The sequence below is a fragment of the Elephas maximus genome, chromosome 16, assembly GCF_024166365.1.
Source record: "Elephas maximus indicus isolate mEleMax1 chromosome 16, mEleMax1 primary haplotype, whole genome shotgun sequence".
NCBI classification, from domain to species: domain Eukaryota; kingdom Metazoa; phylum Chordata; class Mammalia; order Proboscidea; family Elephantidae; genus Elephas; species Elephas maximus.
This window is the reverse complement of record NC_064834.1, coordinates 44,632,067-44,658,365: the sequence shown is the minus strand read 5'-3', so window position 1 is coordinate 44,658,365 and position 26,299 is coordinate 44,632,067. Positions and strand designations below refer to the sequence as shown.

At 41.1% G+C, this 26,299-nt stretch overlaps 1 protein-coding gene across 5 annotated transcripts in view; it reads left to right on the top strand.

Moving 5' to 3' along the window:
* Positions 1 to 26,299, top strand: part of MYOF (myoferlin) — a 190,013-nt gene that overhangs the window by 54,179 nt on the left and 109,535 nt on the right. For all 5 annotated transcript variants that reach the window (XM_049856042.1, XM_049856039.1, XM_049856041.1 and 2 more), the window contains exons 4-5: positions 15,288 to 15,396; positions 16,451 to 16,538. In XM_049856042.1, the coding sequence (XP_049711999.1) occupies positions 15,288 to 15,396; positions 16,451 to 16,538 (197 nt within the window). The remainder of the gene's footprint in view (positions 1 to 15,287; positions 15,397 to 16,450; positions 16,539 to 26,299) is intronic.

The following is a 26,299-nucleotide window of genomic DNA, read 5'->3' as shown; positions in this document are numbered from 1 at the left end:
GTGCTTGATGAATTCCCCAAGTAAAGCTAGAGAGCCAAAGGGCCTTGAAGACCTTTCACATATAAAGTTTCCTTTTAAGATGATGGCCTATCTGTTTTAATGTTGGGTGAGTCCATGGGGAGACTCTTATTTCTCTATAAAATACAGGGCAAAGCTTCCCCATTACTGTCACCCTGTAATGTTCCAGCATATTTATAGCATTAGTAATACGAATGAAAAAAGATTCTTGGTTTAGTGTCCCCTCCTTTAAAGGAGATTGGCTTGTGGTCTGACTGAACTGTTGTTATCCCTTGTGTAGGAGGCCAAGTCATCACTTCCTGGTCTCTCACAGTATTTTGTATCCAGGCAGCGTCATAGAAAATAAGCCAGGCCAGGCGTGCCCTCTCAGTTGCTGCAGAGCCCAGACTTATCCATAGGGGATGTTTTCTTCAACACACAGTTAAAGCTCTTAGAAGTTGTAACTGTTAGTATTTTACTTCAACTTAGCCTAGCTGTAAAATATCTTTGAGATTAAAGTTTTCCTCAGCTTTCATCTAAACTCACTATATCCTTACTTCAGTAAAAAAAAAATGTATACGTGTATACACATTTTCTTTTACTTTTTCCCCCATAAAAACGTAAGCATTTTATGATATAAACGCAGAAGTTAAGAACTGGGACTGAAGTTTCCTGAAAGAAGGAATTGCAGTTTGATTTTATAACTGGCTGGCTTTATTTTATTTCATTCCTGGTCAGTTATATATTCCTACCTTCTCATAGGGAAGGGAAAGCAGCAGGTACTGTGTAAGTCAAGAGTGGAGGTTATAAAACCATCCAGGGCCATAAAGGCCCAGCAGAGGGGCTTTGTGTTTTAGGCAAGCCTGTTCTCTCCACTTAGCTACAAGTCCCACTGCTCCCTGTTATCTCGCACATCACCTCATTCCTCATTTCTGTTACCGGCCTAACCTTTCTCCCTTACACCCTTATGAATTTAAGATTGATCCTAGACATTATCAGCCAACACTTTCTTGAAAGCAACACCCTGCTTAGCATTCTGGATTGTCCAACACGGAAACATGCTACAGTATTTTTTTCCCCTAAATTAGAGAATAAGGACTTTAAAAGCAAAGAAATATTAACATGAGAATTTCCTAAAAAGATATATTTAAAATCATCACATATACAAGCCTGACTGCAGACTTTTAGAGCTGAAAAAATGTCTGAGGAATTATTTACTTCCATCCACTTGTTTGTCAATAATAAAACAGGCTCAGAGTGGCCGAAGCAAACCACCACATGTTCAAGTGTGCAATGTTATAATCTTAATCGTAGAGTTAGGCTATGAATCATGGGAACTGTGAGGAATCATATCCAGTTTGTTTCCGCGTCTCTCAAGGCAAATACCTCACTTAGGCATTTAATACTAGTCAGATGACTTTGAATCCTGTAGCTTTCACATTTGGTTCTTCTTAAAACTCAATTAGCCATTCTCCTGGTTTACCGCCCTATTCTAAAAACAGGAATTCTCCTCAGGCTCATAACGGCTCTTCAGGCTAAGGGAGATTCAAAAGAGATTTCACCAGGGACTCTCACTTTGTATGGGAGTTCGTCTGTGTCATCGGACAGACATGAAGTAATGTGTAGACCCTGTCTCCAAAAAGTCAGAGGACTAAAAATCCCAATGAGGAGAAAACATACTAGTGTAAACAACCCAAGAATAGCACAAAGCAACAGCTTGGCAATTGCCAAAAACTCAATCATAATCCAACTAACTGGAACTCTCAGTTAATCATGAAGTTCTTGAAATAATAAAAGGAGAGTGGGGACTTTTGGTTTTGTTTTCATTTGTTGGTTTAAAGAAACAAAAAACAAATTCCTGGCAGGAGTGGATGAAATTGAGGTCAGGTGTGTATGTGGTAGGGGTGGGAGTGTTCTGAGGTCCCCAGATCCAGTGTGGTTGTCTACACATTCTACAGTGACCACAAGGCTGACCCTAAGATACTGATCTTGAATTCTCAGTGAACACAGGTAAAATAAACATGCCAGTTAGATGGGGACTAGTTATGGGAGGGTTTCCTGGTGTGGGAGGGCAGGTCTTTACGTACAAAGTGATAAGAAAACCTGCCTTCACGACCTCTGGAGCCTATTCAGGCTGGAGAGAGGCAGCCCTCACTCAGGTGCCTCAGCAGGAGCCAACAACACCTGTCATTAGCACATGCTAATGTGTTAGCTGAGTGATTCTTCATTGGTGATACACAGGGCATGTAAAAAAAAATGGCATGAGGGCGGTGTCTGACCTCCTCTAACTTCAGAAGAGGGGGGGAGAACCAAGATGGACATTGTAAGGCTGACTCCTATGAGGCAGAGGCCAGACAAGCCTCCTCTCTCCACAATCTTTACCAATTCTGACACCAACCATCCTCCCACGGCACTAACTGCTTCTCTGCTGGGTTCGATAATTCATCGCAGTGGCCACACAGAACTCACAGGCCATACTTACGATTACGGGGCTTTATTATGGAGGTAAAAAAATTTATTATGGAGGTAACAGGTTACAATTCAGGCTCAGGAACGCTCAAGGATATAGTTCTAGCATCAGGACAGCCTCTTCCCAGCCGTGCTCACAGGCACGCCTCTCTCTGACCCTCAGTCTCTACCCAGAGGCACTCAGCTTTCTCTCTCCGTGGGTCGGGAAGCCCGCTGCGCCATTTCCTGCAGGTCTGTCATGCCAGTCTTTCCTTTCTTGGTGGTGGTGGGCTCTTCTCTTTCCCGCCTCTGGGATGGCTCACCTCAAACCCAGCAGAATGGCAAAACTGACCAGTCCCCTTGGTGGGCCACAATTACCCCATCACAGAATCCTGCCCAGTCACTTGGGTGAAAGTTGCAAGACCATGGCTAGAAAGGCCACATAAAAGTGATCTATAGCACCACAGGACAGAATGCTCCTTGGGTAGAAACATAAATCCATTCTTTCCCCACCACTCTTTAAGGCCAAGTGAATCAGGTAGGTATTTCTATGTGCTACCACTTCTGAAAAACTACTTTCCCTCTGTAAAAAAAAACCACAGGACAGAATGCTCCTTGGGTAGAAACATAAATCCATTCTTTCCCCACCACTCTTTAAGGCCAAGTGAATCAGGTAGGTATTTCTATGTGCTACCACTTCTGAAAAACTACTTTCCCTCTGTAAGGTCCCATCAATTCTCACCTTTGACTGGGAGACCTAATTTCTCTATCGACATAATGGGCTGAAAAAGTCCGCTTTCATCCCTCAGGAGGCGGTATTTCTCTTTTCCAGTGTCATCAACAGACTGTGCTTGTGATATTAGAAAAGGTGTTGTTGAGTGTCTTGTGTGGTGTTCTGTACAAGAAGGTGTACTCTTCCAAGAAGCCAGTGCAAATGGTTCATAGTATTGCTTAACTTGGGTGAAACAGTGGCCCATAGAAATTTCCTAGTCTTGTGTAGTATAATATATATCCATTTACAGAAAGTGAAGCCACTTGTTAATATTGCCAAGTCACTGGATGTGTGTGGTTGGGTTGCAGACTGGGCTGAGACCCAAGTGGGGGAGGAGAATATGGCATATGTGTCAATTTAAAAATGATGTGCTCAAGTGGACATCGACTTTCACTTCCTGATTTTTTAAAGAAACTGTACTACATTTTTTAATAAAATGGATATTTCGCAACAAGATGAAATTTCCTATTCTTTTTGGTGGAAAGCCCAGAGTTTTGTTTTATGCTCAACTACAGTTTCCTCATTCTGGGTTTTTTAGTATAAGAAATCTTTTCTATCACTTTAAGGACTTGATGCTTGTTGTTGTTGCTAGGTGCCATCGAGTTGCTTTCAACTTATAGAGACCCTATGCACAACAGAACGAAACACTGCCCAGTCCTGCACCATCCTTACAATCATTGTTATGCTTGAGCTCACTGTTGCAGCCACTGTGTTGATCCACCTCGTTAAGGATCTTCCTCTTTTCCGCTGACCCTGTACTCTGCCAAGCATGATGTCCTTCTCCAGAGATTGATCTCTCCTGACATGTCTAAAGTATGTAAGATGCAGTCTCGCCATCCTTCCTTCTAAGGAGCATTCTGGTTGTACTTCTTCCAAGACAGATTTGTTTGTTCTTTTGGCAGTCCGTGGTATAGTCAATATTCTTCACCAACACCACAATTCAAAGGCATCAACTCTTCTTCGGTCTTCCTTATTCATTGTCCAGCTTTCACATGCATATGATGCTATTGAAAATACCATGGCTTGGGTCAGGCGCACCTTAGTCTTCAGGATGACATCTTTGTTCTTCAACAATTTAAAGAGGTCCTTTGCAGCAGATTTAGCCAATGCAATATGTGTTTTGATTTCTTGACTGCTGCTTCTGTGGCTGTTGAATGTGGATCCAAGTAAAATGAAATCCTTGACAACTTCAGTCTTTTCTCCATTTATCACGATGTTGCTTATTGGTCCAGTTGTGAGGATTATTCTTTATGTTGAGGTGCGATCCATACCGAAGGCTGTGGTCTTTGATCTTCATTAGTAAGTGCTTCAAGTCCTTTTCACTTTCAGTAAGCAAGGTTGTGTCATCTGCATATTGCAGGTTGTTAATGAGTCTTCCTCCAATCTTGATGCCCCGTTCTTCTTCATATAGTCCAGGTTCCCAGATTATTTGCTCAGCATACAGATTGAATAGGTATGGTGAAAGGATACAACCCTGACGCACACATTTCCTGACTTTAAACCAGTGGCCCCTTGTTCTGTCCAAACAACTGCCTCTTGATCTATGTATGTAAAGATTCTTCATGAGCACAGTGAAGTGTTCTGTAATTCCCATCCTTCACAATGTTATCCATAATTTGTTATGATCCACACAGTCGAATGCCTTTGTATAGTCAGTAAAACACAGGTCAACATCTTTCTGGTATTCTCTGCTTTTAGCCAGGATCCATCTGACATCAGCAATGATATCCCTGGTTCTACATCCTCTTCTGAAACTGGCCTGAATTTCTGGGACTTCCCTATCGATATACTGCTGCAGCTGTTTTTGAATGATCTTCAGCAAAATTTTGCTTATGTGTGATATTAATGATATTGTTAGATAATTTCCTCATTTGATTGGGCCACCTTTCTTGGGAATAGGCATAAATATGGATCTCTTCCAGTCAGTTGGCCAGGAAGCTGTCTTCCATATTTCTTGGCTTCGACGAGTGAACGCCTCCAGTGCTGCATCCGTTTGTTGAAACATCTGAATTGATATTCTGTCAATTCCTGGAGCCTTGTTTTTCTCCAATATCTTCAGAGCAGCTTGGACTTCTTCCTTTAGTACCATCGGTTCCTGATCATATGCTACCTCTTGAAATGGTTGAACATCGACTAATTCTTTTTGGTATAATGACTCTGTATATTCCTTCCATCTTCTTTGGATGCTTCCTGCATCGTTTAATAATTGCCCCATAGAATCCTTCACTATTTCAACTTGAGGCTTTTGGTCCTCTATCTCCAGCTCTTTGCACATGTCACTGTAATACTTTACTTTGTCTTCTATTTTTATGCTGTTTAGCTTTCCATTTTTATGCTAATGACTTTCATTTCTAGTAAGACTTCTATTTGTTAGTATGAAGCCACTGTGAATGTCAGCAAGGTATAGGTAAATAACATTTTATCAATCTTACTATTTCTCTCTTCCTTTCTGGTATTTAGACTGAGAGTACACCCTGGGATCTCTTTGCTATTTTGATTGCATTCATAAAGGGAACTTTGTCAATTCACCCACTTTCATATTATGTTTGCAGGCTATTTGCTTCTGGTTACATTTTTTTTTTTAATAGTTTTTATTGTACTTTAAGTGGAATTTTAGAAATCAAGTCAGTCTCTCACACGAAAACCCATATACACCTTGCTACACACTCCCAATTACTCTCCCCCTAATGAGACAGCCCGCTCTCTCCCTCCACTCTCTCTTTTCGTATCCATTTCACCAGCTTCTAACCCCCTCCACCCTCTCATCTCCCCTCCAGGCAGGAGATGCCAACATAGTCTCAAGTGTCCACCCGATCCAAGAAGCTCACTCCTCACCAGCATCCCTCTCCATCCCATTGTCCAGTCCAATCCATGTCTGAAGAAGTGGCTTTGGGAATGGTTCCTGTCCTGGGCCAACAGAAGTTCTGGGGGCCATGACCACTGGGGTCCTTCTAGTCTTAGTCAGACAATTAAGTCTGGTCTTATGAGAATTTGGGGTCTGCATCCCACTGCTCTCCTGCTCCCTCAGGGGTTCTCTGATGTGTTCCCTGTCAGGGCAGTCATTGGTTATAGCTGGGCACCATCTAGTTCTTCTGGTCTCAGGATGATGTAGTCGCTGGTTCATGTGGCACTTTCTGTCTCTTGGGCTCATAATCACCTTGTGTCCTTGCTGTTCTTCATTCTCCTTTGATCCAGGTGTGTTGAGACCAATTAATACATCTTAGATGGCTGGTTGCTAGCGTTTAAGACCCCAGACGCCACTCTTCAAAGTGGGTTGCAGAATATTTTCTTAATAGATTTTATTATGCCAATTGACTTAGATGTCCCCTGAAACCATGGTCCCCAGACCCCTGCCCCTGCTACGCTGACCTTTGAAGCATTCAGTTTATTCAGGAAACTTCTTTGCTTTTGGTTTAGTCCAACTGTGCTGACCTCCCCTGTATTGCGTGCTATCTTTCCCTTCACCTAAAGTAGTTCTTACCTACTATCTACTTAGTGAATACCCCTCTCCCACCCTCCCTCCCTCCCCCCTCTCGTAACCACAGAAGAATGCTTTCTTCTCAGTTTAAACTATTTCTCAAGTTCTTATAATAGTGGTCTTATACAATATTTGTCCTTTTGCAACTGACTAATTTCATTCAGCATAATGCCTTCCAGGTTCCTCCATGTTATGAAATGTTTCACAGATTCCTCACTGTTCTTTATCGATGCGTAGTATTCCATCGTGTGAATATACCATAATTTATTTATCCATTCATCCATTGATAGGCACCTTGGTTGCTTCCATGTTTTAGCTATTGTAAACAGTGCTGCAGTGAACGCGGGTGTGCATATATCTGTTAGTGTAAAGGCTCTTATTTCTCTAGGATATATTCCAAGGAGTGGGATTGCTGGATCCTATGGTAGTTCTATTTCTAGCTTTTTAAGGAAGCGCCAAATCGATTTTCAAAGTGGTTGTACCATTTTAGATTCCCACCAGCGGTGTATAAGTGTTCCAATCTCTCCACAGCCTCTCCAACATTTACTACTTTGTGTTTTTTGGATTAATGCCAGCCTTATTGGAGTGAGATGGAATCTCATTGTAATTTTGATCTGCATTTCTCTAATGGCTAATGACTGTGAACATTTCCTCATACATCTGTTAGCTACCTGAATGCCCTCTTTAGTGAAGTGTCTATTCATATCTTTTGCCCATTTTTTAATTGGGTTATTTGTCTTTTTGCCGTTGAGTTTTTGCAGTATCATGTCGATTTTAGAGATCAGGCGCTGATCAGAAATGTCATAGCTAAAAACTTTTTCCCAATCTGTAGGTAGTCTTTTTACTCTTTTGGTGAAGTCTTTGGATGAGCATAGGTGCTTGATTTTTAGGAGTTCCCAGTTATCTAGTTTTTCTTCTACATTCTTTATAATGTTTTGTATAGTGTTTATGCCATGTATTAGGGCTCCTAACGTTGTCCCTATTTTTTCTTCCATGACCTTTATCATTTTAGATTTTATATTTAGGTCTTTGATCCATTTTGAGTTAGTTTTTGTGCACGGAGTGAGGTATGGGTCTTGTTACATTTTTTTGCAGATGGATATCCAGTTATGCCAGAACCATTTGTTAAAAAGACTGCCTTTTCCCCATTTAACTGCTTTGGGGCCTTTGTCAAATATCAACTGCTCATATGTGGATGGATTTATGTCTGGATTCTCAATTCTGTTCCATTGATCCATGTATCTGTTGTTGTACCAGTACCAGGCTGTTTTGACTACCGTGGTGGTATAATAGGTTCCAAAATCAGGTAAACTAAGGCCTCCCACTTTGTTCTTCTTTTTCAGTAATGCCTTATTTATCCGGGGCCTCTTACCCTTCCATATGAAATTGGTGATTTGTTTCTCTATCTCATTAAAGAGTGCCCTTGGGATTTGGATTGAAATTGCATTAAATGTATAGGTTGCTTTTGGTAGATAGACATTTTTATATTGTTAAGTCTTCCTATCCATGAGCAAGCTATGTTCTTCCACTTACGTAAGTCTCTTTTGGTTTCTTGCAGAAGTGTAGTGTAGTTTTCTTTGTATAAGTCTTTTACATCCCTGGTAAGATTTATTCCTAAGTATTTTACCTTCTTGGGGGCTACTGTAAATGACATCGATTTGGTGATTTCGTCTTCAGTGTTGTTTTGTTGGTGTAGAGAAATCCAACTGATTTTGTATGTTTATCTTGTATCCCGATACTCTGCTGAACTCTTCTATTAGTTTCAGTAGTTTTCTGAAGGATTCCTTAGAATTTTCTGTGTAGAAGATCATGTCATCTGCAAATAGAGATACTTTTACTTCTTCCTTGCCAATCTGGATGCCCTTTATTTCTTTATCTAGCCTAATTGCTCTGGATAGGACCTCCAGCACAACGTTGAATAAGAGCAGTGATGAAGGCCATCCTTGTCTGGTTCCCAATCTCAATGGGAATGTTTTCAGGCTCTCTCCGTTTAGGGTGATGCTGGCTATTGGCTTTGTATAAATGCCCTTTATTACGTTGAGAACTCTCCCTTCTATTCCTATTTTGCTGAGAGTTTTTATCATGAATGAGTGTTGAACTTTGTCAAATGCCTTTCTACATCAATTGATAAAATCATGTGATTCTTGTCTTTTGTTTTATTTATGTGGTGGATTACATTGTTCTTCTAATGTTGAAACATCCTGCATACCTGGTATGAATCCCACTTGGTCATGGTGAATTATTTTTTTGATATGTTGTTGAATTCTATCGGCTAGAATTTTGTTGAGGATTTTTGCATCTACATTCATGAGGGATATAGGTCTATAATTTTCTTTTCTTGTGGTATCTTTACCTGGTTTTGGTATCAGGGATATGGTGGCTTCATAGAATGAGTTTGGTAGTATTCCATCCTTTTCTATGCTCTGAAATACGTTTAGTAGTAGTGGTGTTAACTCTTCTCTGAAAGTTTGGTAGAACTCTGTAGTGAAGCCGTCCAGACCAGGGCTTTTTTTTGTTGGGAATTTTTTGATTACCTTTTCAATCTCTTCTTTTGTTATGGATCTATTTAGTTGTTCTACCTCTGTGTGTGTTAGTTTAAGTAGGTAGTGTGTTTCTTGGAATGCATCCATTTCTTCTAGGTTTTCAAATTTCTTTGAGTATAGTTTTTCATAGTAATCTGATAAGATTCTTTTAATTTCAGTTGGGTCTGTTGTAATATTGCCCATCTCATTTCTTATTTGGGTTACTTGCTTCCTCTCCTGTTCTTCTTTTGTCAGTTTGGCCAGTAGTTTATCAATTTTGTTAAGTTTTTCAAAAAACCAGCTTTTGGTCTTGTTAATTCTTTCAGTTGTTTTTCTGTTTCATTTATTTCAGCTCTAATTTTTAATATTTGTTTTCTTCTGGTGCCTGAGGGCTTCTTTTGTTGCTTTCTATTTGTTCAAGTTGTAGGAATAATCTTTGATTTTGGCCCTTTCTTCTTTTTGGATGTGTGCATTTATCGATAGAAATTGGCCTCTCAGCACCGCTTTTGCTGTGTCCCAAAGGTTCTGATAGGAAGTGTTTTCATTCTCACTGGATTCTATTAATTTCTTTATTTCATCCTTAATGTCTTCTATAACCCAGTCTTTTTTGAGCAGGGTGTTGTTCAGTTTCCAAGTGTTTGATTTCTTTTCCCTGCTTTTTCTGTTGTTGATTTCTACTGTCATGGCCTTATGGTCAGAGAAGATGCTTTGTAATATTTCAATGTTTTGGATTCTGCTAAGGCTTGCTTTATGACCTAATTTGTGGTCTATTCTAGAGAATGTTCCGTGTGCACTAGAAAAGAAAGTATACTTGGTTGCTGTTGGGTGGAGTGTTCTGTATATGTCTATGAGGTCAAGTTGATTGATTGTGGCATTTAGATCTTCCATGTCTTTATTGAGCTTCTTTCTGGATATCCTGTCCTTCACCGGAAGTGCTGTGTCGAAGTCTCCTACTATTAATGTGGAGCTGTCTATCTCACTTTTCAATGCTGAAAAGAGTTTGTTTTATGTATCTTGCAGCCCTGTCATTGGGTGCATAAATATTTAATATGGTTATATCTTCTTAATGTATTGTCTTTTTAATCATTATATAGTGTCTTTCCTTATCCTTTCTGATGGATTTAACTTTAAAGTCTATTTTGTCAGAAATTAATGTTGCCACTCCTGCTCTTTTTTGATTGCTGTTTGCTTGATATATTTTTTTCCATCCTTTGAGTTTTAGTTTGTGTCTCTAAGTCTAAGGTATGTCTCTTGTAGGCAGCATATAGACGGATCTTGTTTTTTTTATCCATTCTGCCACTCTCTGTGTCTTTATTGGTGCATTTTGTCCATTTACATTCAGGGTAATTATGATAGGTATGAATTTAGTGCTATCATTTTGATGCCTTTTCTTGTGTGTTGACAGTTTCTTTTTCCTGCTTGATTTTATGTGCTGAGTAGATTTTCTTTATGTATTGTCCTTTCCTCATATTTGTTGTTGTTGATTTTGTTTCTGCTGAGCATGTATTTTTCCTTTGTATTTTATTTTGATGAGTAGGATAGTTTGTCTCCTTTGTGGTTACCTTATTATTACCCCTATTTTTCTAAATTTAAAACTAAGTTTTATTTCTTTGTATCTCCGTTTCTTCCTCTCCATATGGAAGGTGTATGATCACATTTCTTAGTTCCTCTTTATTATTTTAATGTTGTCTTCTTTATATAATAACATCGCTGTTACCCTGTGTTGGGCATTTTTTTTTTTTTTAATCTTGTTTTGCTTTTTTGGATTTCCCTGTCTGGGTTGACTTCTGGTTGCTCTGCCCAGTGTTCTAGTCTTGGGTTAATACCTGATATTATTGATTTTCTAACCAAAGAACTCCCTGTAGTATTTCTTGTAGTTTTGGTTTGGTTTTTATGAATTCCCTCAACTTGTGTTTATCTGGAAATGTGTTAATTTCACCTTCATATTTAAGAGACAGTTTTGCTGGATATATGATTCTTGGCAGGCAAGTTTTTTTCTTCAATTTTTTAAATATGTCATCCCATTGCCTTCTTGCCTGCATGGTTTCTGCTGAGTAGTCCAAGCTTATTCTTATTGGCTCTCCTTTGTAGGTGACTTTTCTTTTATCCTTCACTGCTCTTGTAATTCTTTCTTCATCTTTGGTTTTGGCAAGCTTGATTATAGTATGTCTTGGTAACTTTCTTTTAAGATCTACCTTATGTGGAGTTCGATGAGCATCTTGGATAGATATCTTCTCATCTTTCACAATATCAGGGAATTTTTCTGCCAACAATTTTCTCTGTATTTTCTGTTATCCCTCCCTGTTCTGGTACTCTATTCACTCGTAGGTTGTTTCTCTTGATAGAGTCCCACATGATTCTTAAGATTTCTTCCATTTTCTAAAATTCTTTTATTTGATTTTTCTTCAAATATATTAGTGCCAAGTGATTTATCTTCGAGTTCAGGAATTCTAGCTTCTACTTGCTCAATTCTGTTCCTCTGACTTTCTATTGAATTATCTAATTCTGTAATTTTATTTTTAATCTTCTGATTGTCTGATTGCTGTCTGTCTATGGATTTTTCCAGCTTATTAAACTTTTCATTATGTTCCTGAATAATCTTTCTAATTTCTTCAGTTGCCTTATCTGTGTGTTCTTTGGCTTGTTCTGCGTATTGCCTCATTTCCTTCCTGATGTCTTGAAGGGTTCTGTATATTAAACTTTTGTATTCTGGCTCTGGTAATTCCAGGAATGCACTTTCATCTAAAAGTTCTCTGGATTCTTTGTTTTGAGAGCCTGTTGAGGTGGTCATGGCCTGTTTCTTTATGTGACTTGATATTCACTGTTGTCTCCAAGCCATCTATAAGTTATTGTATTAGTTTATGCTTGCTTACCGTGCTGTAGCTGCTTGCTTTGTTTTGTTTTGGTATACCCCTATGGGTTGTTTGAGTGAGCTAGCTTGATTATTTTTGCCTTTGGAGCTCTGGTGTTCTGTCCCCAGCTGACTAGAGCTGTTATCAGGTATATCAGTCTAGGAGCCCATTTAGTTTTCTTGTATGAATTCAGCTCAGGTCCCCAGGTAGCTGATATCAAGTGTGTGGTACAGGCTCTGTCCTACAGTCTTAGAGGGGCAGGGGTGATTGGTGTATATACGGGTATCTGATTACAGCAGGGGGTCACGCTATTAACAAGGCAGGGGGCTGAGAACTGACCCCCAAGTGTCTCTGAGGAAATCACACCTCTGTTCCCTAGAATGTGGTGGTGGGTGGGTTCTGCTGAGGGACCATGGGCACCCAAAGTTTTTGTTGTAAGGACTGGTAGGTACCAGTTATCTTTGGACCCCTGTCGCAGGTGGCTGGGTGATCTGAGTGGAGTTACCAGTCCTTAGGTCCCTGTTGTGGGTAGGTGAGGACCTTGTTTAATAGGCATAGCAACGTCAAACATCAAACACCCACCTCTCCACCACACAGCTGAAATGGTTGGAGTTTGCCAACAAGGGCCTATTCTCCCGAAATAGGCCCACACAGGTCCATGCAGAAGGGAAAGGTGCTCAAGGTCCACGGACAGTTTATGCCTGGACAGGAGCTGCTTCTGTCCTGAACTCCCCTGGTTAATGGAGCTAGCAAATTATCTTTTCCCCCCAGTTGCAAATTTTTTCCTCCCCCAAGACTGGGAGGATGGCTCTAGGTGTTCACCGGGATCTATCTCAGGCCCAGGGATTCAGCTGCTGAAGCTGGCTTGGGGGTGGGGGGGCATGGTAAAATATACACAAGTACTTAGCTTTTGCCGAGAGCGTGCCATTCTTCTCAGGTTACGGAGGTTTAAGTGGGCTGTGTGGCTGGCTGCTTTTCCCTGAGGAAACTGCGGCCGAACTCTAGTACCAGCCTGCTGCCGCTGCTGCTCCAGGAATGGTGCCTGAGGGCTCCCCGCAATTCAGGTCCAGTAACTCCTCCCCACTTCTGAACAGCCTCTTCCTCCCCCTGCCCTTCAGTTCATTGTCTAAGCTTACCTTTGATGCTCAGGGCTCCCAGCTTGTCACAAATATACTCATTTCACTTGTTTTTTCAGGCCTTTGTTGTAAAGAGGGCTCACCGGAAGCATCTGTCTATTCTGCCATCTTGGCTTTGCCTCCTCTGGCTACATTTTTATACTGACCAACTTCCTGGGGATTTTGGTCTCTATATTTTTCTTGGTCATGTACCCTAACTATAAAAATATTTCAGATATTCATTCTCAATATATGTAGACTTTTTCTTTCCTTAGTTCAGTAAGTATCTATTAAATACCTGCCATGTTCTAGGCAAGGAGCCCTGGTGGCATAGTGGTTATGCACTCAGCTGCTAACTAGAAGGTCAGAGGTTCAAATCCACCAGCTGTTCTGCAGAAGACAGATGTAGCAGTCTGTTTCTGTAAAGATTACAGCCTTGGAAACTCTATGGAGCAGTTCTACTCTGTCGTATAGGGTCTCTATGAGTCGGAATTGACTCCATGGCAACTCAATGTTCTAGGCAGCATTCCTGGGTGGTGCAAATGGTTAATGTGCTCACAGCTAACAGAAAGGTTGGAGGTTCAGGTCCACCCAGAGCCACCCCAGAAGTAAAACTTGACAATTATTTCTGAAAAAATCAGCTGTTAAAAACCCTGTGGAGCAAAGTTCCCCTCTTACACACATGGAGTCAACTAAGTCAGTGTCTTAGTCATCTAGTGCTGCTAAAACATAAATAGCACAAGTGGATGACTTTAACAAAGACAAATTTATTGTCTCACAGTTGGGTAGGCTAGGAGTCCAAATTCAGGGTGCCCACTTCAGGGGAAGGCTTTCTGTCTCTGTTGGTTCTTGGGGGTGCAGGGATGGTCCTTGTCATCAATCTTCACCTGGCCTAGGAGCTTCTTAGCACAGGGACCCTGCATCCAAGGGATGTGCTGTGCTCCTGGTACCACTTTATTGGCGGTGTGAGGTTCCCCTGTCTCTATGCTGGCTTCTCTCCTTTATATCTCAAAAGAGATTGACTCAAGATACAACCTAATCTTGTAGATTGAGTCCTGCCTCATTAGGATAACTGCCTCTAATCCTGCCTCATTAACATCTTAGAGGTAGGATTTACAACACATAGGAAAATCATATCAGATGACAAAATGGTAGGCAATCACACAATACTGGGAATCATGGACTAGCCAAGTTGGCATACATTTCTAGGGGACACAATTCAATCTATAATAGTTGATATCAATTCAATGGCAACTGTTCAACTAGGCACTGAGGTTCGAGTAGTGGAACAGAAAGAGGTGGCCATCCCTGCCTTTGTGGAGCTTGCACTGTAGTGAGCAGGGACACATGTGCACTTCTGTACCAGTATGTACATACAATAAGGATAGTGAGTAAGTAGTAAAGGCTGAACATAACCCTCCAGGGCCCAGGAAGAGAGAGAAAAGTACACACTCCACTTTTGGAGAATATTGCCCCCAAATAAATGGGGTAGCTGGTTATCCTCATCAGCAAACAGCAACCTGACTCACAGTTTGAGAAGGTCTACTTGGGGTGGGGGGTGTTTTTACAGTAGGCAAAGTTTCATGAGTCCTTTAAAATTTCTCTTAAAGAGGAAAGTCTTACTTTCTTACTGAATTTTGGGCTACTTTTCTCTCTTCCTGGATTCTAGGATGGTGCAGTGGTTAAAGAGATTGGCTGCTAACCAAAATATCGGGAGTTCGAATCCACCAGCCACTACTTGGAAACCCCGTGGGGCAGTTCTACTCTGTCCTATAGGGTCGCTATGAGTCAAAATTGGCTCAGTGGCAACGGGGTTTTGGCTTTTTGGATATTTAGTCTTCACCTTTCGCCCATCTGTCTCAGTCATGGCTGGTTGAAATTTCATAAGTATCATAGTTTGACTCTTGAAGTGACTACTTGTTGTGGAGAAGTGATGGCAGATACATCGTGCTTACTACCAAAATACCCTGAAAATGACTCACATTTCACTATGAGGTGATTTTAATTGTAACAGATGAGCAGGAATGGAATTGGAGATCTGATGAGTAAATGGAAGTGTGCCTCTTACTTAGTCCGCTGCGTCCTTTGTCATTTCTCCTGCAGATTAATTGGCACTGCGACTGTACCCCTGAAAGACCTGATTGGTGACCAGAGCAGATCACTGCCCTACAAACTTACACCCCTGCTAAACGAAAAGGGGCAAGAGACTGGGGTGAGCATTTTCCACTTTATTGAATGGCTTTGAAGTGAGATGGTTAAATGGAAGTTCATTAAGAAAAGAACGTTAATTTATAACTAGTTCATTTCCCAAAAAACAGAAATTGGTTTTGAGAAAACAGATCCATTTGCAAATGACTTCCTTTATTCTGAAGTTTTCCTTCCCAATTTTTTGTATTAGAATGCCTTTCTTTTATGAAATGATTATGATAGTAGATGGTAGTTATGGGAATGTGTTTGGCAAAGTAAAAGTTAGCAACTGTATGTTGATACCCCTAGCAGATTTTTTTTGTTGTTGAAATTTTGTAGGTTCTTGAAATATAAAAGCATAGGAAACTCTGCCCTAAAATAATGCCCCAGGTGAAAAATTTATCTCTGATTTTATAAGCTGGAATAACTTTATCACCTGTAAGGAACTAGTATGTTTCCTCCATTCTGATAATGAAAGTTACATAACATTTTTGTTTTCCTTTTTGCCTTGGCTCCTAGGCATCTTGGAGCCACATTTTATGGCAAAGGAGTGGCAACTATGTTGAACTTTATGGTTTACATATTGTTTACTTTTTAATCAGACTTGATTTCCCATTTTTATTCTGCTTTCATGAATCACATTGTATATGCATTTTTTGTTAGTCACTTACAATTCTTTTAAGTCAACAGGCAAACAAATAAATCTATAATTTAAAACCAGCCTCTGTAACTGTAATTCTGGCCATCCCCAGTGTAGGATGGAGCCTAATTACAAGTTCACACTTGCTAGTCACAACTTTACTCTAGTTTGAGTTGCCCCTTATCAATGATATACTTGGCAACCTGTTACAGGTAACTCCATTCCCAGGCTTCTACTTTTTCCCATTCCACCTTGGCTCACATGTGGGAAGACATAAACAGTTGAATGCCTGTCATCTTTCTCCTTTGCTATTCTTACTTCCCCCTCCCTCTGGGTACCCCTTCTAAGACTTTTACTCATGCTGGGTTGATTTGGGTTAAGTTTATACCATTCAGATGCCCTGCACTGATTGTGTCTGCTGTGAATTATTTCTATCTAGGCCACCATTGACTTGGTAATTGGCTATGATCCACCTTCAGCTCCACATCAAAATGACCCAAGTGGGACCAGCATGGCAGGCATGGGAGGTAAGCTGAGCCTTCTGAAGACCTAGTCCATCCCAAGGGGAAACTACTGAAGACACACAAAGAAGGGCTCCGAAGAAAGTGTTTTGACACTGTCGGTAACGATTGGTATTGGCCACGAGCTGAACATGTAAGGGAAGGGGAAGACAGTCCGTTACTAAACAGCCTATCAAGCACACACACAGACTCCAGAAGAGTGTCCCAAGTGTGGCTTTGTTTCAGGTTTGTAGCTTCCACCCCATGCAATGTCCCCTGGCTGTAAGGCTCAGGGAGTGCCCCCCCCCCCGTTCTCTCAGGGAGTCCCCTCACCTCCCAAGGGTGTGGACCACCAGTCTCTGCTCTCAGGCCTCCAGTCTTATGGTTGGTGCCCTTGGATTGGAGCCTCTTTCCCTCTCTCCCTTGCCACTGTCCACCTCCATACCCCCAGATATCCTCTCAGTCCTCTAACCAATTGCTTCCATTCAGCACAACCCACCTCATATTCTCCTCAGTCTCTGACGCAAGTTCAGTCATTCAGAGCCATTGGGCTCTACTCTAAATAAGGCTCTGATTGGTGGCTTGGGGGAGAATTCTGGGCCTCAAGACTACAAGGGTCCACAAGACAGGCCTTTCACACAACTGACTTTGAGCTCCTCTAAGCATTTTTCCAGAGTGCTGTGAAATGAAAAGCATCTCTGTCCCTTGCTCAGCCCTGAGATGCATTACCAAATGCTTCTTCTGTTGCCCAGCCTTGGCATGTGCACCAGAAAGGGAGGGGCCCACTCATCCACCACACTCATGGGCAGCCTTGAAATTCTCCTTCCCAGGAGGACTCCCTGGCCCTTGTTCCTGTCAGGCTCAGCTCTTCATACCCTGTCATCTCTTTGTTTCTCTTGGTTTTGCACTCAGCTCGTTGGCCACCTGAGTAGTCTGCTCCACACCCTCTTTAGTGTCCACTCTTCCTGCTCTGTGGAATCTCTGCCCCTGGTCCTTCCTGACTTGTTATTGTGCCTCAGCCTGATCCCAGCCTTTGCTCCCATTCACCCACACATTGCAGACGGCCCAATATTAACACCTCTGCCCATTTCTTGGCCAAGTAGTTGTGAGTTCCAGCACGGGTTAGCCGGCTCCTTCTAACCTGGTGAGAGTTGGGACTGATATAGCCCTGGCACATCAGCAAAATGCTCTGCACATTGCCCTCTGCCCAGCACACCATGAGCATGCTAGTTGGTACTGAGACACTCTCAGCCCCATAGCCCTGCCATGGCTCAAGAGCATCCACAGCTCCCTTTGCTGCCGAAACCAAGAGCAATAAAATGCAGAAGAAGCACTCCAGTACTGACCATCAGGTGCCGAACTGCACGGCCCAACCCATTGCCTTCCTCCTCCTCTGCCGATGTCTGCTGTCACCAGCTTTGCATTGGTCAGGGAAGGGCTGCAGGTACTTTCTGGCCCAAAGAAGGCAGCTTCGACTGGTGGGATATCTGGAGTGGCCTCTGAATTGGGAGGATCAGGGCACGTTCACTCTCACGGACATTTACCTAAGTGACACCTGTTTACTAGCAGATCAAAGGCAGTTCCATCATGTTTATTCATTCTAAGCCAAAATGTTAAATGGGCTCCTTTGTGTTAACCTTCCAGCCAGGCTTTTAGGAAAAAAATAAACTTTGCAAATTATAGAAAATTGGTTGAGTAAAAGAATTGGTTGCCAGGTTTCTTGAGTACTGTTACTCGATGCTGCAATGCTAGTGTGATAAGTACTTTAAGATACAGCTCCCAGCCTCCAGGAACTCCAGGCCTGAAGACAAGACTCTTTTATCCTGAAAGTGTAACACTGTGGGTAAGAGCAAGGACTTTGGATTCTGCCTGGTCTAGGCTGGATTCAATGTCTGTTGTTAATTAGCCATGTGACCTTGGGTAAGTCACTTAACTTCTTTGAATCCCAGCTTTCTTTATTGTAAAGTATGGATAATACTAGTACTTACGTCATAAAGTTGTTGTGAGGGTTAAATTAGAGATTGCATATTCAGTACTTAGCATACTGCCTGGTATACAATAAGTACTACATTAATGGTAGCTCTTATTATTATTATTACTATTATTACAAAACCAACCCTGATGGCTTGTAATCGTGAGCATACTATGTATGAACCTTCAAACTGAGTCTTCTCAAAAGCAGAGCTATTAGGATAGAATGATCAGGTTTGGCTCAGAGTCATATTGAGATGAACAAACGCTTGGCTTTTAAAAAATGTTTTTGAAAAAACAAGACTAAAGGGGCACACCAGCCCTGGGACAAGGACTAGAAGACAGAAGGGAACAAGAAAGCTGGTAAGAGGGAACCCAGGGTTGAGAAGGGAGCGTGTTGACATGTCGTGGGTTGTTAACCAATGTCATACAACAATATGTGTACTATCTGTTTAATGAGAAACTAGTCTGTTCTGTTTAAAGTACAATTAAAAAAGGAAGAAGAGAAAGAAAAATTTTTGGCCCAGTGGACCAGAAAGTCTTTGAGAAAGAGCAATTTATCAAGCGATTCAGAGTGTGGGGGGAAGTCCTGTTTCCTGAGGTGGACCCATGTGAGCCCAAGCCCAGAAACCCAAACATGGAAAACATTCAATTTTCCTGGAGCAAAGGGTTTCTTCTTTAGAAATCAGAAAAGAACCAACTCTTGAACGTTTGGAGTTCCACATGGTGTAAATGGTTAGCTCACTCAGCTGTCAACCAAAAGGTTGAAAGTTCGAGTTCCCCCAGAGGTGCCTCAGAGAAAAGGTCTGGTGATCTGTTTCTGAAGAATCAGCCATTGAAAACCCTGTGGAGCACAGTTCTACTCTGACACACACGGGATCACCGTGAGTTGGAGTTGACTGTAACTGGTACTGTTATTTGCACTTTTAAACCCACTGGGGAGAAAATTCTTGCCACCCAAGCTCCCTTTGCCTGAGCTCCTTCTCCTCTTCTTCTGGACCAAGACTTTGCAGCACTAAAGCTCCAAGCAGTACTTTTGGGCTCAAAGGGTCCACCCATTCCCTTAGGAAAATGACTTGCTCAGGTATAGTCAGTTGTGCAAGTGCAGCCAAGGTATTCTTCCCCAGAATTTCTTTAGAATCCCTGCTACTGCTGGACTGAGATAAGAAGTGAACCAGAACTTGGTTCTTTTCATTTGGATTTGAACCAGGAATGTTACCAAGTGCTGGCCTGCAAATGAGCTGGATCTGCAGAACAATATCACTTTAAATATGAGAGATGACAAAGTGAAATTGCTTTATTTAAAAACTGAATGGGTTTTTTTTTTTTTTTTTAATCTGAAAGGGCTGGTTTTGTTCTGTAAAATGAATATTCGCCTAAGCTGGGTCAAGTGGTGCATTCAGAATGTTAGCTTCAGAATTGGGCTAAAAGAAGCCTTTCTTTTTTTTAATCTTTCAATATCCCCTGGATGTTTCAGGAAAAAAAATTTTTTTTTTTGGAGTACCTATGACAGCTCCCAGAGTCCCCAGGCGGTGTCGATGATTAAAGCGGTTGACAGTTCACTGGAAGATTGGGAGGTTTGAGTCCATTCAGACGTACCTGAGACATTTATACAAAGCTAACAGCCAACATCACCCTAAGTGGGAAGGGTCTGAAAGCATTCCCCTTGAGAACAGAAACTAGACAAGGATGCCCTTTATCACGACTCTTACTCAACATTGTGCTCGAGGTCCTAGCCAGAGTAATTAGGCTAGAAAAAGAAATAAAGGGCATCCAATTTGGTAAGGAAGGAGTAAAAGTATCTCTATTTGCAGATGATATGATCTTATACACAGAAAACCCTAAAGGATCCACAAGAAAACTAATAGAAGAGTTCAGCAGAGTATTGGGATACAAGATAAACATACAAAAATCAGTTGGATTCCTCCACACCCATAAAGAGAATATAGACTAGGAAATCACCAAATCAATACCATTTACAGTAGCCCCTGAGAAGATAAAATGCTTATGAATAAATCTAACCAGAGATATAAAAGACCTATACTAAGAAAACTATAAGACACTACTGCAAGAAACAAAAAAAGAGACCTACATAAGTGGAAAAACATACCTTGCTCATGGATAGGAAGACTCAACATTGTGAAAATGTCTGTTCTACCCAAAGCGATCTACAGATACAATGGAATCCTGATCCAAATTCCAATGGCATTTTTTAATGAGATGGAGAAACAAATCACCAACTTCATATGGAAAGGGAAGAGGCCCTGGATAGGTAAAGCATTACTGAAGAAGAAGAACAAAGTAGGAGACCTCACACTACGTGATTTTAGAACCTATTATACTGCCACAGTAGTCAAAACAGCCTGGTACTGGTACAACAACAGATATATAGACCAATGGAACAGAATTGAGAATCCAGATGTAAAATCATTCACCTATGAGCAAAAAAAAAAAAAAAAAATTTTTTTTTTTTTTTTTTATGAGCAGCTGATATTTGACAAAGGCCCAAAGTCCATTAATTGGGGAAAAAACAGTCTCTTTAACAAATGGTACTAGCATAACTGGATATCCATCTACAAAAAATGAAACAAGACCTATACCTCACACCATGCACAAAAACTAACTCAACTTGGATCAAAGACCTAAATATAAAATCTAAAATGATAAAGATCATGGAAGAAAAAACAGAGATAATACTAGGAGCCCTAATTCATGGCATGAACAGTATATGAAACATTACTAACAATGCACAAACACCAAAAGAGAAACTAGATAGCCAGGAACTCCTAAAAATCAAACACTTATGCTCATCCAAAGACTTCACCAAAAGAGTAAAAAAACAACCTACAGACTGGGAAAACAATTTTGACTACGACAAATCTCATCAGCATCTAATCTCTTAAATCTACAAGATACTGAAAAACTTCAACAACGAAAAGACAAATAGCCCAATTAAAAAATGTGCAAAGGATATGAACAGGCACTTCACCAAAGAAGACACTCAGGTGGCTAACAGATACATGAGGAAATGCTCACTATCATTAGCCATTAGAGAAATGCAAATCAAAACTGCAATGAGATACCATCTCACCCCAACAAGGCTAGAATTAATCCAAAAAACACAAAATAATAATACATGTTGGAGAGGTTATGGAACACTTATACATTGCTGGTGGGGATGTAAAATGGTACAACCACTTTGGAAATCAATTTGGCATTTCCTTTAAAAGCTAGAAATAGAAGTACCATACAATCCAGCAATCCCACTCCTTGGAATATATCCTAGAGAAACAAGAGTCCTCACACGAATAGATAATATGCACACCCATGTTCATTGCAGCACTGTTCACAATAGTAAAAAGATGGAAACAACCAAGGTGCCCATCAACAGATGAATAGATAAGCAAATTATGGTATATTCATATAATGGAATATTACACAACAATAAAGAACATAATGAATCCATGAAACATAAATGGATGAATCTGGAAGGCATTATGCTGAGTGAAATGAGTTGCAAAAGGACAAATACTGTATGAGACCACTATTATAAGAACTCAAGAAAAGGTTTAAATGCAGAAGAAAACATTCTTTGATGGTTATGAGGGTGGGGAGAGAGGGAGAGGAGTATTCACTAACTAGATAAATAGGCAAGAATTATTTTAGGTGAAGGGAAGGACAACACACAATACAGGGGAAGTCAGCACAACTGGACTAAACCAAAAGCTAAGGGTTTCCTGAATACAACCAAACACTTTGGGGGACAGAGTAGCAGGGGCAGGGGTCTGGGGACCATGGTTTCAGGGGACATCTAGGTCAATTGGCATAAGAAAGTTTATTAAGAAAATGTTCTGCATCCAACTTTGGTGAGTGGCATCTGGGTCTTAAATGCTAGCAAGCAGCCATCTAAGATGCATCAATTGGTCTTAACCCACCTGGAGCAAAAGAGAATGAAGAACACCAAAGACATAAGGAAAATATGAGCCGAAGAGACAGAAAGGGCCACATAAACCAGAGACTCCATTAGACTGAGACGAGAAGAACTAGATGGTGGCTGGCTACCACCAATGACCACCTGACAGGGAATACAACAGGGAGTCCCTGATGGAGCAGAAGAAAAGGGGGGTGTAGAACTCAAATTCTAGTAAAAAGACCAGACTTGATGGTCTGACTGAGACTGGGGGGACCTTAGAAGACATGGCCCCTGGACTCTCTGTTAGCTCAGAACTAAAACCGTTCCTGAAGCCAACTTTTCAGACAAAGATTGGTCTGGACTAGAAGACATAAAATGACACTGGTAAGGAGTGTGTTTCTTGGCTCAAGTAGACACATGAGACTAAATGGGCAGCTCCTGTCCGGAGGCGAGATGAGAAGGCAGAGGGGGACAGGAGCTGGTTGAATGGACAGGGGAAATACAGGGTGGAGAAGAGGAGTGTGCTATCGCACTGTAGGGAGAGCAACTAGGGTCACATAACAATGTATGTGTAAGTTTTTATATGAGAAACTGACTTAAATTGTAAATGTTCACTTAAAGCACAATTAAAAAAAAAAAAGGAAGTGGCTCAGAAGTAAAGGCTGGAGGAGCTACTTCCAAAAAATCAGCCATTAAAAAAACCTCTGTGGAGCACAGTTCTACTCAGACAACTTGGGGTCACCATGAGTCAGAATCAGCTCCCGGTGGCAAGTGATTAACTACAGCCCCATGCTAGGGAAAGCACTGCAAAAAACAAACAAACAACAAGTTAGGGTCTTTGGGGGGAAGATAAGGCCAACAAACATGAGTCAGGGAAATAACACAGGACAGCCATCCCTCCTGCCATCACACACTTTAATGTCATAATCAGGGCATCTGGCTAGAATTTCTTTTTCTCCCTTCCTTTCAACTGACTCTTAAAAAAAAAAAAAAAATTTTTTTTAACCTTCTATATAAAATAATATGAACCTGCTTCTTCTAATTTATACAGATCTTTTCAAATTTTTAAAAATTTGACCTTGCTGGGTTTTTTTTTTTAGTACAAAAGCAATACCTGCATATAAAACTTTAAACATCACAGAAACATAAGATGCAGAAAGTGAAAATCTCTCACAATCCCATCCTCCTGAGATAACCCCTGTTGATAACTACTGATAATGATTTTTAAGTTACCATTGACATTGTGGGTCCCACAAGGAAGAAATTTGAAATATTAATGATAGAAAACAAATGGGAAGGTTTTCAGTAAAATTCATCAGCCACAGATCACAGGAATCCAGCACCTTGGGGGTTTGTTTTTAAAGAACACTTTCTCCGAGCTCTTACATCAAGATGGCAAAAAGCACACACCCTGGGACGTTGGTGGCTTGACGGTAAGCACGTGGTGTCAAAGGTGTCCTTTTGATCCACCCACCTCTAAGACTTCAGTGACGGAAGAATGGGCTGAGCAAGACTACAGACTTGGCCGCCTGAAAACCTGTTACCGTGGCAACTTGATTCACCAGATGTCAGTCAGCTTGACTGGAGCCTACATTCCTGTGGCCTGAATGAACTAATTTTAAAATCTCACATCTATTTTTGAAGAACCATCTGTTAAACCTGTGCTTTGTCCAACTATAGAAATACAAAAACTCATTCATAGCCAGACTCACACTGCTTAAGATGTATTTCATTTGACAAACACCAACAGCACTTTATTTGAAATTAAATGCGATTCAGTTTGGAAAACATTTACTGGCACCTGCCTATGGGGCATACAGAGATGAGAAAGGCATTGTTTTGTCCCCAGGGAGCTTCCGGTTCAGCAGAAGGATATAAACATGAATAACTATGGCCCAGACCAAAACAAACCCATTGCTAGTCAAGTTGATTCGGACTCAGTGACCCTACAGGAGAGAGTAGAACTGCCCTGTAGGGTCTCCAAGGACCAGCTGGTGGATTCAAACTGCCGACCTTTTGGTTAGCAGCTATAGCTCTTAACCACTGTGCCACCAGGGCTCCTTATAGCCTAGGGCTGAATATAATAAATTCCTCATGAAAGGACAAAGCAAATTATTGCAGGGGCAATCAGATGATAGGGAAATGTGTAACTAACTGATTGCCAGACAAGAAACAATTTCCTAGAGCAAGTACCTATTCAGCAGTGTATTTCAACTGTATATTCTGGGTGCCAGCATTTGGGATATCCTAATTGCTCAATAAATGCTTGGTTGGTTGAGTGAATGAATGAATGTGTGAATGAAGGATGGGCAATGGATATGGTTTAAATTTTTTTACCCAAGAAATGGCATTTTGAGGGAACACAAATGAATAGCCCAAAGTGACTAGTTCACCCAGAGGTGTGATAAGAGAGAAGCACGTTCTTGAGGGCTCTGGGTGCCGAACTGAGACACTTGTCCTTGATGGACAGACCATGGGAATCCAGAGACTAACCTGGTTAGAGCTGAATTGGAAAATGATTAATACGCTGGAAGATTGTTTATGTGAGAGAAGATTGGCGCAGGTTCCAGGTTTGGGTAAATGGCTTTGTCCAACAAACTAATGTATTTTTTTTCCCCAGGATATATAGCATTTTTTCCCAAGATAGGAAAACCAAAGTGATCATAATAAATAAGTGTTTTTCAAATTTTAGACGTATTAAAATCATCAAGGGAGATCTTTAAATGTGCAGATTTCTAGTACCCACCTTCAGAGAGTCCAATTTAGCTGGTCTAGAGGGAAGCCCCCAGGCTGTGGTTAAAAAAAACTTCCAGGAGATGCTGATATTGGCAGTTTGGGGGGCTCATTTTGAGAAACTCTGTGGTTGAGTGTCTTACCAGGTTGACATTGTCTTGCCCAGATTCAGACAGAGCTCTCTGGGCAATGTTTTCTAGACTGGCTCACAGCCTTGATCGATCAAAGGCAGATGCCTGCCATGATTTCCCAGCAAACCTGTGTCTGCATTGCTTCTTGGTTAGAAGCATTTCCTCATTAGCTTAGCTGTGGTCTGTGTATTGGAACCATGCCAGAAAATTCTTGTGGGAAATCTACTGCTGTTTACCCAAGAATTGGGATGAAGGGTAATGAATTGCTTACAGCTGGACACAGACATTTATTTTATAACTTTTTTTTTTTTTTTAGTATTTTAGGAACCCAGGAAAGTTATTTAACACTTCAGCTAAATCAACATGCTACCTCCTAAATGTTACATGTTTTCATGCTTAGAAACTCAGTGTTTCCTGTTCTGCTTTGTACTTTTTTAACTTACACCGAAGATGGTGTTATACCAGCCCTTTTTCTGATGATTTTGTAATGATCTTTGGCCCAAGGTAATGAAATCCTACCTTGACCAAGTACCACCACTTAACAAGGCTTCATTATGAGAAGCAGAGTTACTATCACAGGCTGAGACAGGCTTTCCAGGGCTCCAGATAAACAGATATGAAGGAAGTGGGAGAAGGGGAAAGTGGTGTGGTCAATCAATTGAGGCTCCCTGTGTGGCTACCCTAATGGCATGGTGGTTAAGCACTTAGCTGCTAACAGAATGGTCGGTGGTTCGAACCCACCAGCCACTGTGCGGTATGTGGCTGCAGACTTGTGGGCTCACGTATTAAAGAGAGTGAGCTGGAAAGATACAAAAGATGGCCTCCATTTAGCCATTTCAAATAACCCAGATTGCAGTTGATAACCTGACAACTCAAGATTATCCACCATGACTCTTTCAAGTGAAAAATATAGTTATCATGTTAAAACATGTATTTCTGGATTGGATAGCCTGTCAGATGAAAAGGTTAGGAGAATTTTCTATGTAATGCCAAGAAATCAGACTCATCCTATGCCTTCAGTCCCTGATTCTAGTCAGTCA